Source organism: Pezoporus wallicus, unplaced genomic scaffold (genome assembly GCF_028554395.1).
Source record: "Pezoporus wallicus isolate ANWC-B61680 ecotype Strahan unplaced genomic scaffold, APGP_CSIRO_Pwel_v1 scaffold_3294, whole genome shotgun sequence".
Taxonomy (NCBI): Eukaryota; Metazoa; Chordata; class Aves; order Psittaciformes; family Psittacidae; genus Pezoporus; species Pezoporus wallicus.
Genome location: NW_026635478.1, coordinates 13634351 through 13648284, shown reverse-complemented (window position 1 = coordinate 13648284; position 13934 = coordinate 13634351). Strand labels below are relative to the sequence as shown.

Genomic DNA, 13934 nt, shown 5'->3' with positions numbered 1-13934 from the left:
CTTTGGGTTGGTATCTACTGGAAAGGTGTGTCATTGCCTTCCCAGATCAGGGGAAGAGCAGAGGGAGCGTATGAAACTGGTCTAGAAATGCAGTGGTGTCCTCTGCCAGGTATCCATTCATCTAATCTTTTCTTCCCAGGTATCTAGCTCTACCAGTCCACAGTCCAGCTTGCAAAGCCATGTCTTCAATGTTGCAGTTCTCCCACAGACACCCAGAGCTCCTCAGCTTTCCCTCGGCTCCTCTTTGCACATGGCTGTAAGTATGAACCAACGCCACTGGTTGATGGTTTCTGTGTTCCCACTCGTCTTGCAGCACTGCACAGTGACCAGAGCCCACATAAAGCAGTTGCCACTGAGTGTTCATTCTTCTACTTGCTATTACCTGTGCTATTGTGTTTGATTCAAATATCAAATTAGATCTATGAAACAGGGTATGTGCACCAGATAGGTGGCTGAAGTAGAAATGGAAAAAAAGACAGGTTAGAAGAGTAAAGACAGGGGAGAAAATAGCCATGAACAGTTGGAAATCTCAATATTATAAGTTCTGAATGTATAGATTGGAAAGGAGAGGGATGTTAAGGTGTTTAACATCTTTTTATGGAATTCTTACCCTTTCCTGAGAAGCATTAGGAACGGCCGGAGTGAAAAACTGTGGGTTAGAGAGACTGTAGTGAATAGATCTTGCCAATAATACCACAGTAAACTATCAGAACTGTAGACCACCCACATTAGGAGGTTTTCATTCATCATTCTGACATCAGAAACATAGATTATAATGTATGTGGAAAACATTCAGACAAGCACTGCATCCATGGAACTGAACCTTTTATTCCATCATCAACTCTGGGAGTGAACATTTTGATAAGAGTGGTCTCCTAATGTAATTATTTTCCTGAGTGTGTTGATTGGAAAGATGACTTGGAAGTTTAAAGTTGGTTTTGTGAGCTCTCAGACTTTGGTGCATGCCTTTTCCATGTCCCCATCACACGTTCACACGTGGGTGAATTCCAGCATTCTTCTTCTCTTGCTTGTCTGCTGTTTTTTGATTCTGCAGGGAGGGATCCCAAGTGAATGGGCTAGAGGCGAGCTTCAGGGCTCAGCGCCCAGGTCACCCATTGGGATGCACAGAGAGCCAGGACCCCAGAGGCAGAGTTTGATTTAGACATCATCCTTGCCTCATAGCTTTGTTGTGTTGAGAAAGCAGAGATGAGGACTTACAAGAAACATGGAAATAGCAGGCAGAAGCTGCATGCAGGGAGAGGGAGAGCTGGGTCTACGAACTTGAAGACAGCATGCAGTCATCTTTGGTGTTACTCATTCCTGATGATTTATTTAGAGAATGTGAGGTGCCAGCCATACACTCAGCATTATCAAACAGAAATCCTGTGCCTTTGGGCACTCTCTGACAGACAAAAGCACCCTGAGAGGCAGTGCAGGAGGGTAGGTGTGGCAGACCTCCCAGGGGCAATGGGTCTCAGGGAGGAGCCACATAAGGACAGGTGAAGGGCTCCTAAACCAGTACAGCCTGCCAGGTGTGGGACCAGGAAAAGCCAAAGGAAGAGGTGGGAGAGGGATTAGTGAAAATTTCATGACACAACAGCCTTGTCAGGGTTTAAAATAGTGGTGACCTTTCCCAGGCAATAATAAAATATGCTCAGACTGCTACTTGGAGCAATAGCCAGCAATGTATCTTTCTGCTCTTGACTTTCTGTTGTTGTTATTATTGATAAAATTGATGGGAGAGATACCTGGCTGAGCCATGCACTGCTGGATTTTATAGCTAATTACACACTGCAAAATCCAATAGTGCCATAAAATACGTTTTACTGAGGGGCCCCTTAAAACCTGCAAGTCCTTCCTTTGGGAGAGACAAATAGGCCTTGGAGGCAACTATGAAGCAACCATAACCTTAAATCTTTCCATTATAAAATTGCACTTCCTTGCCTTAGCGTGACTGAGTTCTGTTCATTCGTCTTCAGACTCCTTCAAAATTAGTCTGTCTTCTTGGCTGAAGAGAAAGCACAAAATGTTAAGTGTTTCCAAGTGAAAACCTGTAACGTGTTGCTGAACCTGATCATTTCATGTTCCAAAGCAGATGAATTAATTGCCTGTGTTTTCAGTTTAGTTTGTTCTCTCCATATTTTGTTCATGATTATGAAATGAGCTGGATGCTTTTCATACCCAGCTGAACTGTTTAATTCTGTGACTTCTCATAGCTATTAATTCCACAGGATTAAGGTTCATGAACGCATGCAAGTTAACTGCTTTTATGCACTTAAGTCTGTTCATTCAGCACTGTAATTCCACTAACACACTGCCAGCCTTTAGCTAATGATGTGATTGTAATGGAATGATTAGAACATTTTTAGAGGGATTTAAAACAAAGGGAAAGCTTTGATTCCTCTATATTCCAATGGAAATGGCTGAGTTGTTTCCAGGATTTCTTTCAAACACAAATCCAGTCTAACCGTATCAGACTACACCAGAAAACTACATAGGCAATTAATTAGATCTTCATTCAGGGAGGTTTTGATCAAATTAGATTTTCCTGAATCTCTTCTTAGTTGCTGTAGGTCAAAAAAGAAGAGAGACTTGATTAAGGTTCAGCCCATCCATCCCTTGTCAGTTTTATGTTTATTATATATAAGACACTTTTATGTTTATTATATTTAAGAACAGCAAAGCAAATCCTATTTCAGTGCATTTTGGGGTGAATTTTCCCATTTCTCTGGCCTTGATGCTCGTATGTATTTATTGAGGTGCTGGAGGACCGTGTGACAGTGATTGAGCCCCATCACCTCTCCTTTGTAGACCCGGAGACTCCCAGTGAGAAAATCCTGTTCAACGTGACCGTCCCTCTCCTTCCTGGCCAAGGCAAGTGTACCTATTGGGAGCATGGCAGCTTGATGCTGAATTAATTACTGTGCTTTCTGATCACATCATTTTCCCTTAGAGTATCATTCTTTGGCTTGTTTAGGAGCTAGCCATACTGCTCTGGCAGTTTTCTTACTATTGTCTGGAATATATTGAATGGCTTTCTGCTTTCCAACTCTCTAGTGAGAGGTATTTGAAGGAATGACAAAGTGAGGAATCTCTTAATTTCTCATATTCCAAGAAGTTACAGCCATCTTGCTGATTCAGGAACCACTGAAGATGTAAAAAGAAGCACCTGGGGAAAGAAAAAGAAGCTGTGGCCTTTGGTATCTTGTTTTAAAAATAAGATGAATTCCTGCTGTTAATACTGAGCTCTCTACCTCTATAGGTATTGTGGAGCACAGAGACAGGCCTCTCTCCGCAGTCAGGTATTTCACCCAAGCAGATATAAACCATGGCAAGATTGCTTATCGTCCGCCAACTGCAGCTCCTCACTTGAGAGAGATCATTGCGTTCTCCTTTGCGGGTAAGGAACTGGATGTTCTTTGTAGTGCCTTGCCAGACTGGTAGAGGTAGCTGGACTTCTGTCTTCCTCCAGTCCTGGAATGACTTAATGGTTATGTCTGTACTTGTGAAAACATGAGGCTTGAATGACAGAAAGGAAGCAGAAATCTGTGGTTTGATAAGCAATGTTTAGTGAATTATAGGGATGTGGCAGCATTCACTGCAGCATTTAGAATTGCTGATGCTGATACTAGGTGCTGTGCTGGGCAAACTGCTGATCTGCTGTGGGATTAGGAGCTGTAGCCCTTCCCATGCTTGGGATCTTTGATGCGCTGGCAGTTTAGCCCTTGAGATTGAGACTAGAATTGATGAGTATGAGCTGACTCAGTTTAACCAAGATGTTAAAAGATTCCTATCATCAGAGGAATAACGTCTGGAGCAGGAGGTAGAAGGGCAAAAATAGGACAAACTTCAAGCATATTTGCACAGGATTGTGCAATGAAGTGACAGTACATGGTAGATGCAGTTCTATGTATCACCATGCACTTCACTAACGTCAGGACGTCAGGAGGCATTTCACAGTTTGGAAGAAGGGGTAGCATGTTATCTCTCATTACCTGAAGCAAAGGCACTTGTTCCCTCCAAAAGTTGTTCCAGTCTACATCAGTATGTGCTTTCCTGCCTGACCACAATTACTCTGTGCTGGTGTTTGTCCCCTCAGGTCTCCCAGAGTCAGTGAACTTCCGATTCACAGGTATGTGAACCATTTGCTCTTTCCGGGGCAAAGCAGGTTTTATCCTTGTACCCTTCATGCTGCCTGCTATTCCTTGGCTTTTCTTCTGCTGCAAGCACACCTATGGGTGCTCAGTAGGAATTTCTGGAAATGCACACGCCTGGGGAATATGAATTCATCTGTGTCCCAGCAGTGTTTTATAGAAGCTAAGCTGCAGCTCAGTAGAGACATCTTTTTCCAGTAGTTGCCTGGAATCTGTCCTAAAAGCCTGATTTCTCCCAGTGTGAACAAGAACATCAGAGTTTTACACTATTTTTTTTTTTTTTAATATAGTATTGGAAACATTTCCACAATTAAATTACTACTGATAATTTGCTTGGCTGTTTAACACATCATTCCCTTTCCATGTGTTTTCTAGCATAGGTATGCAAAATGTTCTACTGGCAAGGAGAAGTCCGTGTTCTGATTTATGAGTGCATCTGATGCACTCATAAATCAGATATGTGGAAGACAGTATGTACAGACATAGACTTGTAGAAGCTACATTTGTCCTGCCAGGAGTCAAGTTAGGGGCAAAGATAAATACTCTTGTCAGGCGTGAACTGTGTGTTTATGTCCTTAGAGGTGTAGTGAAGGTGGGAGAGAAGTCAAGATGGTGGTTTTGTACAGAAGGGTGAATTTTCCAGGTGTGCGCCTGAAAACATATCCCTACATTCAGGTGTGGGTTTTGTCTGTGTCTAGTGTCTGATGGAGAGCACACAACCCCGGAGATGGTGTTTGTCATTCATTTGCTCTCTACGGAACAGCAGCCTCCAGTGTTCCAGATCACAGCTCCATTCCTGGAGGTCAGCCAGGGGGGCAGAGCCACCATTGGTGAGTAGGGCACAAGGGATGGGGTGCAGAGCTCAGCCTGAGGCACAGTGTTTATTGCCAGGAGGCCACATGAATGGAACAGAGTGGAGTTTTGGTCTCACTCACCTCTGTCTGTTGTAGCTAAGGACATGCTTGTACAGGTGTAGCAGCAACCACTGAGAAAACTGTGCACTTCTGTCTCATAAGCCAAGGTTTTGCAGAGCTGTCATTCATGAACCATGCTAACAGTAAGTTCTCCAATACATCTGATCTGAGCATCATCAGGGGACTAATTATTTCCATGAAACCAGAAAGGTCTTGGGTTAGAGCAGCTCCAGAATTATTCTGATTTGCACATACTGACTGAATTACAGTTTTTTCCTTCCATTCATAAGAGCACATCACAAAACCTAAGGGATATTCCCAGTGTAGTGCCTGAGGATGCTGAAATTGCACTCTCTTCTCCAACACAGGGATACAGCTAGCTGTGAGTGACACGGATACAGCTCCCGAGGGTCTTTTCTTTGAGCTGGTAAAACCTCCCCGTCATGGCATTGTGCTAAAGTACAGTGCAGACATGCAGGAGCACATGGGAGCAGGTGAGTTGAGCAGAAGTCTTTGTCAGCACCAGAGAGGGGTCAGCGTGTGCCTGTCCACATAGCTGCTTTAGTTGACCAGGACAGGACAGATGCTTCTGGCAGATAGGGCTGCATCCGTAAGTGTGTGAATCCTCTGCCTGTCACCAGCTGCTAATCAAAAGGCTTTTTTGTTTTACATGGTAAGCCATATATGAAGTAATTAATTGAAGTAATCTAGTGAACATTTCTACAGAAGTCCATGTAAATCTGTTGTCATTCAGCAGTCGAAAGCTCCTGTAGAGTTTTAATGTTGATTTTGGTGGCAGCTATATCCAGTGCGTGATCAGATGAACGAATGTTAGATGTAGGAGAGTAGTGCAAACAGAAGATGTGGAGAGGGAAGCCTTATCTAGCTATGACAGGCATGAGCTTACAAAGCAGCTGGGAAGAGAGGAGGAGCTGTGCACTCCCTGGGAATTTTGAAGGGAATCTGTGAAACTCTGAAGGTTCCAGCTTTTCCTCTGCCCTGCATGTACATGAGCCCACTAATAAATGCCTTCATAACTCACATCCCTGTAAGGACAGTATTAATTGCTAGTTTAGTACATTATTAAGTCCTTTGCTAAATTGGAGCCCCTAGGTCATTTGAAATAGGTGTTCTGAAGAGAGCCTTTCTGACTTGTGCATTTTTCTTTTGGGAAGGTGACACCTTCACCTATGAGGATGTCACTCGAAATGCTCTGCAGTACGTGCATGATGGTTCATCAGCAACAGAGGACAGCATGGAGATCTCTGTCACGGATGGTGTCACCACAGTGACCACAGTGCTGAGGGTGGAAGTGTCCCTGCTGGATACCAACGGTCCACAGCTGGCTCCAGGCTGCTTGTTGGCAGTCACCGTGGCTAGTAAAAGCTCCGTGACTCTCTCTCGATTGCACCTTGCTTATATTGTAAGCTTTCCTCTATTTCTAAACCTAGTGAATGCTGCCAGCCCTTATCTCTTTCTTTCTCCTTGCAAGGAGCCTTCATCACACACAACTCTGCCATCAGTGTGGATTCTTGGTAGAGAGCTCGAGTTTTGACTGTGTCCTGACTACTGCTGCCAAAAAAGGAGATAATAGACTCTTTCATCCAACAGGGTTTTAAGGCTATCTGTGTTTGACTGGAACAGAGGTGAACTGCCGTGCTAACCATGAGAACTGAGTTAATCCCAGATTTTTGTATCAGTCAGACTTGCTGATAAAGCTCATGGATTTGCTAAGCGATAATCCCTTGAAAATTTCATCTCCCACATTCCCCTTCTGAAATTGCCCTGTTCTTTTTCTGGATGAATTTGAAGGTGGGAGGTTTCAGGAACCCAAGATGCTGCACTCCTTGGTAGCTTGGAGTTGGTTCCAGGAGTTACGTGTTATACAGGAGTTGATCTGACTGGTGAAATTCAGAAGAAAGGTGTTTTACTCCTTGCAGATGACTTAGCAGCAAATGCATGAGCAGTGGATTTCAGATATGCAGATATGCTCCCCTTAGGGAGGAGAGATTGCAGTGCAGGCTGGAGAGACCTACAGTAGTGGCTGTCAGAGATGATTAGGGAACTGCAGGGGGTAAGATGAATGTTTTTTTCTAAGGGATCAGTCCTGTTCTCCTCTTAAGATGGAGGGCTGACAAGGGAGCTGTTCAGGCTTAATCTGAGTAAGAAAACAACCAGGGGAAAGATGTCAGTCCTGACCCATATGCTGAACATATAGATGACTTCTGCTTTTGGGTCTTATCTTTCAAGCAGCCAACAAGAACTTACAGAAGAAAGATGACATCTGAGTTGGGGTATCATAGAGATGGTTGTGCCTGATGTAGTTAAGAAGAGTCAAAATCAGCTTTTAGTTCAACATAAATCTGGCTTTTGCAGCATTGCTCCACACTAAGCTTCACTAGAACTGAACTTAGCTCTGTGTTTCTGTCTGAGGCAATGGTGAGCAACGGTTACTCCCTGTGCCAGCTATCAGCTAAAATTTGGCTCACTGTATCTGGATAACATTACATAATTGGTCCAGTCCACTAGGATTGTAAAGTAATTTGAAAACAAAATCATCAGGTTAATGTCTGTGAGATTGTGTTGATGTGCTCCAAAGACAGAAAGAAATTTCTCTGAGCTGAGAGAAAATGAAAATACATTTTGTGGTAGATTCTAAACATGTCAACCCAGTTGACTTTTCTCACCTATAGAGCTTCATTTAATATTCACCAGCTGTGGGTCTGACCCAGCTAGCTTGATACATTCCTCTGTAAAACATTTTATCCCTCTTTGCATTTTTAGTGGTGGGAAACAAAAGTTCATCTTGTCTCATTTTGATTTGGTTTGTTTCTTTACGTTTAGGACAACAATTCTCCTGACTCAGAGATCAGAATCCAGTTAATATCTCTGCCTGCATATGGCACTCTCTTACGCATGTCAGGCTCTCATGATGAGGAGCTTTCCAAGGTTTATAATTTCACCATGGAAGACATCAACAACCATAGGATCAGGTATCAAAGAGCATTTCTCCTTCAAGCCATGTGTTTAAAAGCTTGGTGGACTTCCCATAGGGATTTCTTGGCTGTATTATGTTAGTGTATCAAATAACTTTTTTGTTTTTTCTTGGCTCTTGCATCCTATCAGATTATGAATGAAAGCATTTCCTGCATGCAGAATTAGGTTAGGTGTGCATTCACCTCTGAATGCAGGGATGAGATGTATTTGCCTGACTGTCAGTGAGACTTCCTGACCCACATTGTGCTCTGACTTTCACAGCTACTCCACCACATTTGAGACCAGCAATCAGCCAGTTACAGACATCTTCCACTTTGTTGTTTTTGATGCTGATAACAACCGGCTTGATAGACAGATGTTCACCATCACAATCACATCTGCCCCGACAATGCCATCACTCATTGCTTTTGCTGACCATATCACGGTAAGTGGCTACCCAGGGTACTAGAAACAGTGACAAGAATGTCTTAGAATGTGAGGAATTGACCAGTGTACCTGGCCTGAGGGGAAATGACTGAAAAAACATGGTGTTGCCCATTCAATCCTGAGTGCAAAGGGCTAACAAATTCCTTGGAGGCCAGAGGAGGCTGACAATATGCTTTCATCCCTGAACCTCAGCTGCGTACATCTGTTCTAGTCAGGAGCTGGACTCTCCCTAGAGTGTCTTGTGGGTATCAGTGCAACAAGTCTGACCTAGTCCTGTTTAATTTTTCATCCCTTATTTTACCAGCTTGTGTGTAAAAGATGAGCAGAAGACAAGTCTTGAAAACATCTGGTGCTTTGGACTGGTACACAGCATTTCATGCTCCTTATCAAAGCCTTTTGAAGTCATATCCCTCTTTTTCAGCTTTGCATTCCCCTTCCCTTGCCTTCAAAAGGCTTTCCTCAACAAGAAATGCAGATCTCACCTTCCAGGAGGTCAGCATGACTCTGCCACTTCTCTTCTTGCCCTGATAAAGCACTCAGAGGGGGGCAGGCTGGCTTTGTTCTTAACATCCCACCTTACCTCCTAGTTGGTTTGATGCTTAACAGACCTAGGGGAGGGCAGGACAGGACTTCAAAGACTGGGCAAGGCTGTTCCATAGAGGCAGGCTTATTCTGCTCATGGATTGCTGTGTGTTGCCTGCAACACAACACAATGTGTTGTGTGGAAGTAGTTTTTATATTCTTTTGCCTTCCAGGTGGATGAGGGAGGCAGAGTCCCACTGCTGGCTCATCAACACTTAGCTGCTGATTATGATACTGCTGCCAAGGAAGACCTGAGGGTCAAAGTTATCACTCTGCCTATGTATGGCTACATTGAAAACACTAAGACAGGTAAACTACTTGGCTGTCTCTTCTTCCTTCTGGCTGACTAAAGGGAACATAGGCATTGCTATGCTGAAGCATGCTGAAGCACGTGTTATTCTGTCTCACAGCAGTTCCTCATTGTAGAGCTGGTTGTCACCTCGCAGCTCATAAGGTCAGCATTACAAGATAAACTGTCTCTGGGGAGCATTTCCTCCTAATTCTCATTTGTTGAAGACTGGTCTATGCTATGAGACTGGGAAATTAAGAGCCTTTTCAAGGCTCTTCTCAAATGAAAATACATTTGTTTATGTATTTGGCTGTCCTTGTTGCACAGAGCAAACTTTGCTGAATTCCTCTGTCCAGCAAGCTTTAAGGCTGTGAGAGCTGTGGCAGAGCATGGCTGGTAACATTCTTTTATCTCATTGTATTACCAAGAAAAGGTAGGATTTATACTATGTTGTCCGAAGATGTTCATTCAGAAGACTTGTCCGCTTAATCCTGTATGTGGTCCTAACAGGAATGGAATGTATCATTTTACTTAAATCATAACCTGCCCTTGTAAAATATCACCATACGGCCAGCACAGTGGCTTGTTATAACAACAATTACCTTTCTTCTGGAGAGCATGGGTTGCTAACCATTAGACATCATCCCTCCTGATAGTGTCCTGTGAATGAACTCCAGTTTGTGCCATTGTGGTTATGGTGAGCCTCTCTCCTTGAACATGCAAAAGCTGGCTGATTTTCTTGTGTATGAGACTTAGTTTTGCAAGGTGAAGCTCGATGTAGAGGTTGTGGTGAGGCCAATGGCACATTGCCTGTTGCCTCATCTCTCAAAAAAGCCTGAGTAATTCAGGGATGTGGGCTTGCTTGTACTATTCATAAAACTTCAGCTTCCCTAATGACTACACTAATGCAGTAGATGCTGCTTTCTACAAAGGTTACAAGATGTGTGAAAGCCGTGTTACAGGAATGAACATCCTTCTGCACCCTTCATAATGTGTCATTCTTCTCCTAATCCTGCTTCATTTAATTTATCAGTGAATTGAACATTCTTTCTCTACTGGTGTTCTGATTTGCAGGTGAGAATTTTGGCCCGCAGAGTGAGTCTGCTGTGACTACAGACGCATCCTTTTCCCTTCAGGATGTTCTGGAGAACAGCATTTACTACTTCCAGAGTGTCCATGAAAGCATTGAGCCAACAAGTGATGTTTTCAGCTTTTATGTAAGCGATGGCTTCAGCCAGTCTGAGGTGCAGAGCATGAACATCACAATTCAGGTACACCTTTGCTCTCTGGCTTCCAGAGCCCTCTCCTTTTGCATAGACACATGGCTTTTAAACTACATGCTCACACCTTTGTAATACATGGTGAGAGGATTAAAAGGGATTTCCATCCTCCTCTCAGTTTCCTTGCCCTAGTACAGGCACTTAATTTGCCTGTGATGAGAGACAGTAGTTGTGCATTGCAGCCTCTTCCTCAGGGCTTATTTCTCTGGTGTCTCCTCCCTCTTAGAAGCAGCCATAATGCTGGATAAATTTGGAGAGACTGGTGTAGCTCAGCAATGGATATCAGTACCAGTACTGTAGTTTGGAAGCTTGTACTTCATTCAGATGGGCAGCAGTCTTTTCCCTTGACTAATTCCCTTTTATGACTGGGATCCATGCAGAGGCAGAACGATGAACCCCCAAAGATGGTCCTGGAGCCTGTCAGAGTGGACAAAGGCTCAGTTGTGATTACCAACACCTCCTTCAACCTGCAGGACTTGGACACCCAGAACAGTGAGCTTGTCATCATGGTTAGCAGAAGTCCTGAACATGGTAAGTCCTGACAAGCTGGCAGTGTGAGAGGGAGTATGTCTTTGTGCATCAGTGTCTGTATGTTTGTGTGTGATAGAATCCTAGAATGGTTTGGCTTGGAAGGGACCTTAAAGCTCATTGTTGCAACCCCCTGCTGTGGGCAGGGACACCTTCCACTAGACCAGGTTGCTCCAAGACCTTCCAACCTGGCCTTGATATGAGAAAGGAGCCTGATGTATTTGCATAAAGCGCATTTAGTCTGTGTTTGGACCAGCAACCACAGAAAGATTATGCTTCAGAACAGGCCTGTTCTTTGAGACTTGTCCCTCACTCTTTGTAGAAGAGAAAGGGGGACTGCATTTCCCTAGAAAGTTCCTTTTCCTATTACTCCATTTCCTTCTGTGGGGTTCAGTTCCAAAGACCTGGGCAACCAGCATCTATCTGCAGTGACAAAGCAAGGCAGGGTGTCAAGTGAAGGCTGGTGTCATGTTCAACTAGCGAGGGCTGTACCCTTTTTCGGATCTCACGCGTGTAGCCAACTTCTTACAGGTTTTAGCAATAAGCGGGTAATTTCCTTCAGTTTTTCTGGTAAGGCTGTGTCCAGTTGTGTACATCCCATTGAGAGCTGGCACTGAGTCCCCAGCAGGATGTCTACTCCCCATAACCTTCATCCATCTGTTGTTTGTCAGGTAACCTTCGCAGGAGGCAGACTGCTGTGGAGCCCCCGGAGCACGGACACGTGCTGTCCATGGGCTCCTCCTTCACCTACCAGGACATTTTGGATGAGCTGATCGTTTATACTCAGAGTGGAGCAGCAGCACAAACAGATGAGTTTGGCTTCTCCATCACGGATGGTCTCTACACACAGATGGGGAGGCTGGAGTTCTCCATGGAGCTGCCGAAGAAGCAGCCACCCACGTTAGCTGTCAACAGGAACCTGCAGCTCCCAGCTGGTATGGGGAAAGGGAGGAGAATGATGTTGCTTGGTATTGCTGTATGGTCCAGTCTAAACCAGTTTCTTAGCTGGATTAGCTGAAACTGGTTTTGGACTTTTTTCTGTGGTCCAGGCTCTGCAGCACGCCTCACAGATCAGCACTTGAAAGCAGCAGCTATTTATTTAGATGACACAATGATTAGATTTGTCATGAAGCGGGATCCCAGCATGGGCCATCTGCAGCTGACCAAAACTGATAATCCAGTCCATATCTCTGTGAAAGGACCTGTCAAAAGTTTCACCCAAGCTGATATAAATAAAGGTGAGAGCACTTGGTTTTAGGTAATCAGCAAGTGATATGTGTCTGATTTAGATAGTCCTGTGAGGAGCAGGGAGTTGTACTCGATGATCCCCATGGGTCCCTTTCAACTTGAGATATTCTGTGATTCTCTGATCTTTCTGTGAGGGGGAGGTTGACCTGAAGCAGGGATGGGAGAGGTAAGGTGGTTGTGTTAGAGCAGAAACATGTATCATTAAACAAGTGTTAAGAAGTGTCTCTCAGCAGGAAAAAAAAAAAAAAAAATAAAGCTCAGAAGCAGTGAAACCCAAATCCAGGATCTCTGTCAAGTTCCAAGTCCCTCAGCTTATGTGCCAGCATGGTTCCAACCTAAGAATTAAACGATGCAGCCTGTAATAAACACCTCTTTTCTCCTGTCCTTCTCTCCAGGGCAAGTGGTGTACAGTCACAAGAAAGGGGATCCTGGTGGAAATTTTGCCTTCACCTTTGATGTAATTGATGCAGACGGCAACAGTCTGACAGACCAGGTCTTTTATATTAGTGTATTAGGTAAAGATCGTGCTGAAGTCATGTTTTCTTTGCTGCAGAGCTCAGGCTTTCAAAGATTCCCATCCCACATGTACTGCAAGTTAAGATGTAATTCTTGAGGTTTTATTTGTTATTAATTCAAGTTTGGGGCATGGGGAGAGTTTGCAGATGTAAGGATTAGTCCTTTGGCTTCTAATAGGCTCACTGATAAAGGCAGAAAAATTCCCTTTCATATCTTCATACTGTCTGGATTGTCTTTAATGCATTACAGTGTTACTGTTCTGTTGATTAATGCCAAGGCCCAAAGTACCTGTTTTGGAATTAACCAGTCTGGGAAGTGTTTGTGTGTATGTTGTTTTTGCTTGAGCATTTTGAATTAACACCAAGAAAAAGACAGTCTCCTAACTCAGTTTTGTATTTAACCTTTCAGAGGACAGATTTCCCCCCTCTATCATCGCTAACAAGGGGCTGGTCTTGGATGAGAACTCAGCTAAGACGATCACCACCCTCCAGCTCTCTGCCACGGACCAGGACAGTGAGCCAAGACAGCTCCAGTACAAGCTCACCAAGCAGCCTCAGCTGGGGCACCTGGAGCATGTGGCCTCCCCAGGTTAGGAAGGCAGTATTTTGCTCACTATGTACTCTGAGTAGCAAAGCACTGGAGTTAAGAGTCCTAAAGATTCACTGCAGGAAAAATGTGCCTAGAGGCAGCAGCACAGAATTACCTTTCCTGATAGAAATCAAATGGTCATTAGCCCAGAGTTGAAGAGTAGGGTGAGTGGAGGCAAGGCATCCTGATGATCACACGTGAAGGTTTATTCAGCCCCTGGGTCAGTTTATGCCCAATGCTAACCTTACCTGGGGGACTCCACAAATGAGTTGAGCTTGCTGCGGTGTGGATCTCCTCTTTCAGGACCTGTTGCTGCATCTGCATGACAAGCAAACCTTCAGCCTTTTCTGTGACCAGATATAGTACAATGCCCAAAAGAATTCATCCCCTAATGTCCATAGTAATAGAGTTC

At 44.1% G+C, this 13934-nt stretch overlaps 1 protein-coding gene across 1 annotated transcript in view; it reads left to right on the top strand.

Annotated features, from left to right (window-relative positions):
- The window catches only part of FRAS1 (Fraser extracellular matrix complex subunit 1), a 157546-nt gene that overhangs the window by 120646 nt on the left and 22966 nt on the right, over positions 1-13934 (top strand). The window contains exons 31-46 of the mRNA XM_057431162.1: positions 140-256; positions 2760-2874; positions 3263-3400; positions 4100-4132; positions 4853-4984; positions 5437-5562; positions 6244-6491; positions 7913-8061; positions 8327-8489; positions 9247-9382; positions 10437-10633; positions 11023-11173; positions 11842-12105; positions 12220-12408; positions 12814-12933; positions 13343-13522. Of these exons, the coding sequence (XP_057287145.1) occupies positions 140-256; positions 2760-2874; positions 3263-3400; positions 4100-4132; positions 4853-4984; positions 5437-5562; positions 6244-6491; positions 7913-8061; positions 8327-8489; positions 9247-9382; positions 10437-10633; positions 11023-11173; positions 11842-12105; positions 12220-12408; positions 12814-12933; positions 13343-13522 (2458 nt within the window). The remainder of the gene's footprint in view (positions 1-139; positions 257-2759; positions 2875-3262; positions 3401-4099; positions 4133-4852; positions 4985-5436; positions 5563-6243; positions 6492-7912; positions 8062-8326; positions 8490-9246; positions 9383-10436; positions 10634-11022; positions 11174-11841; positions 12106-12219; positions 12409-12813; positions 12934-13342; positions 13523-13934) is intronic.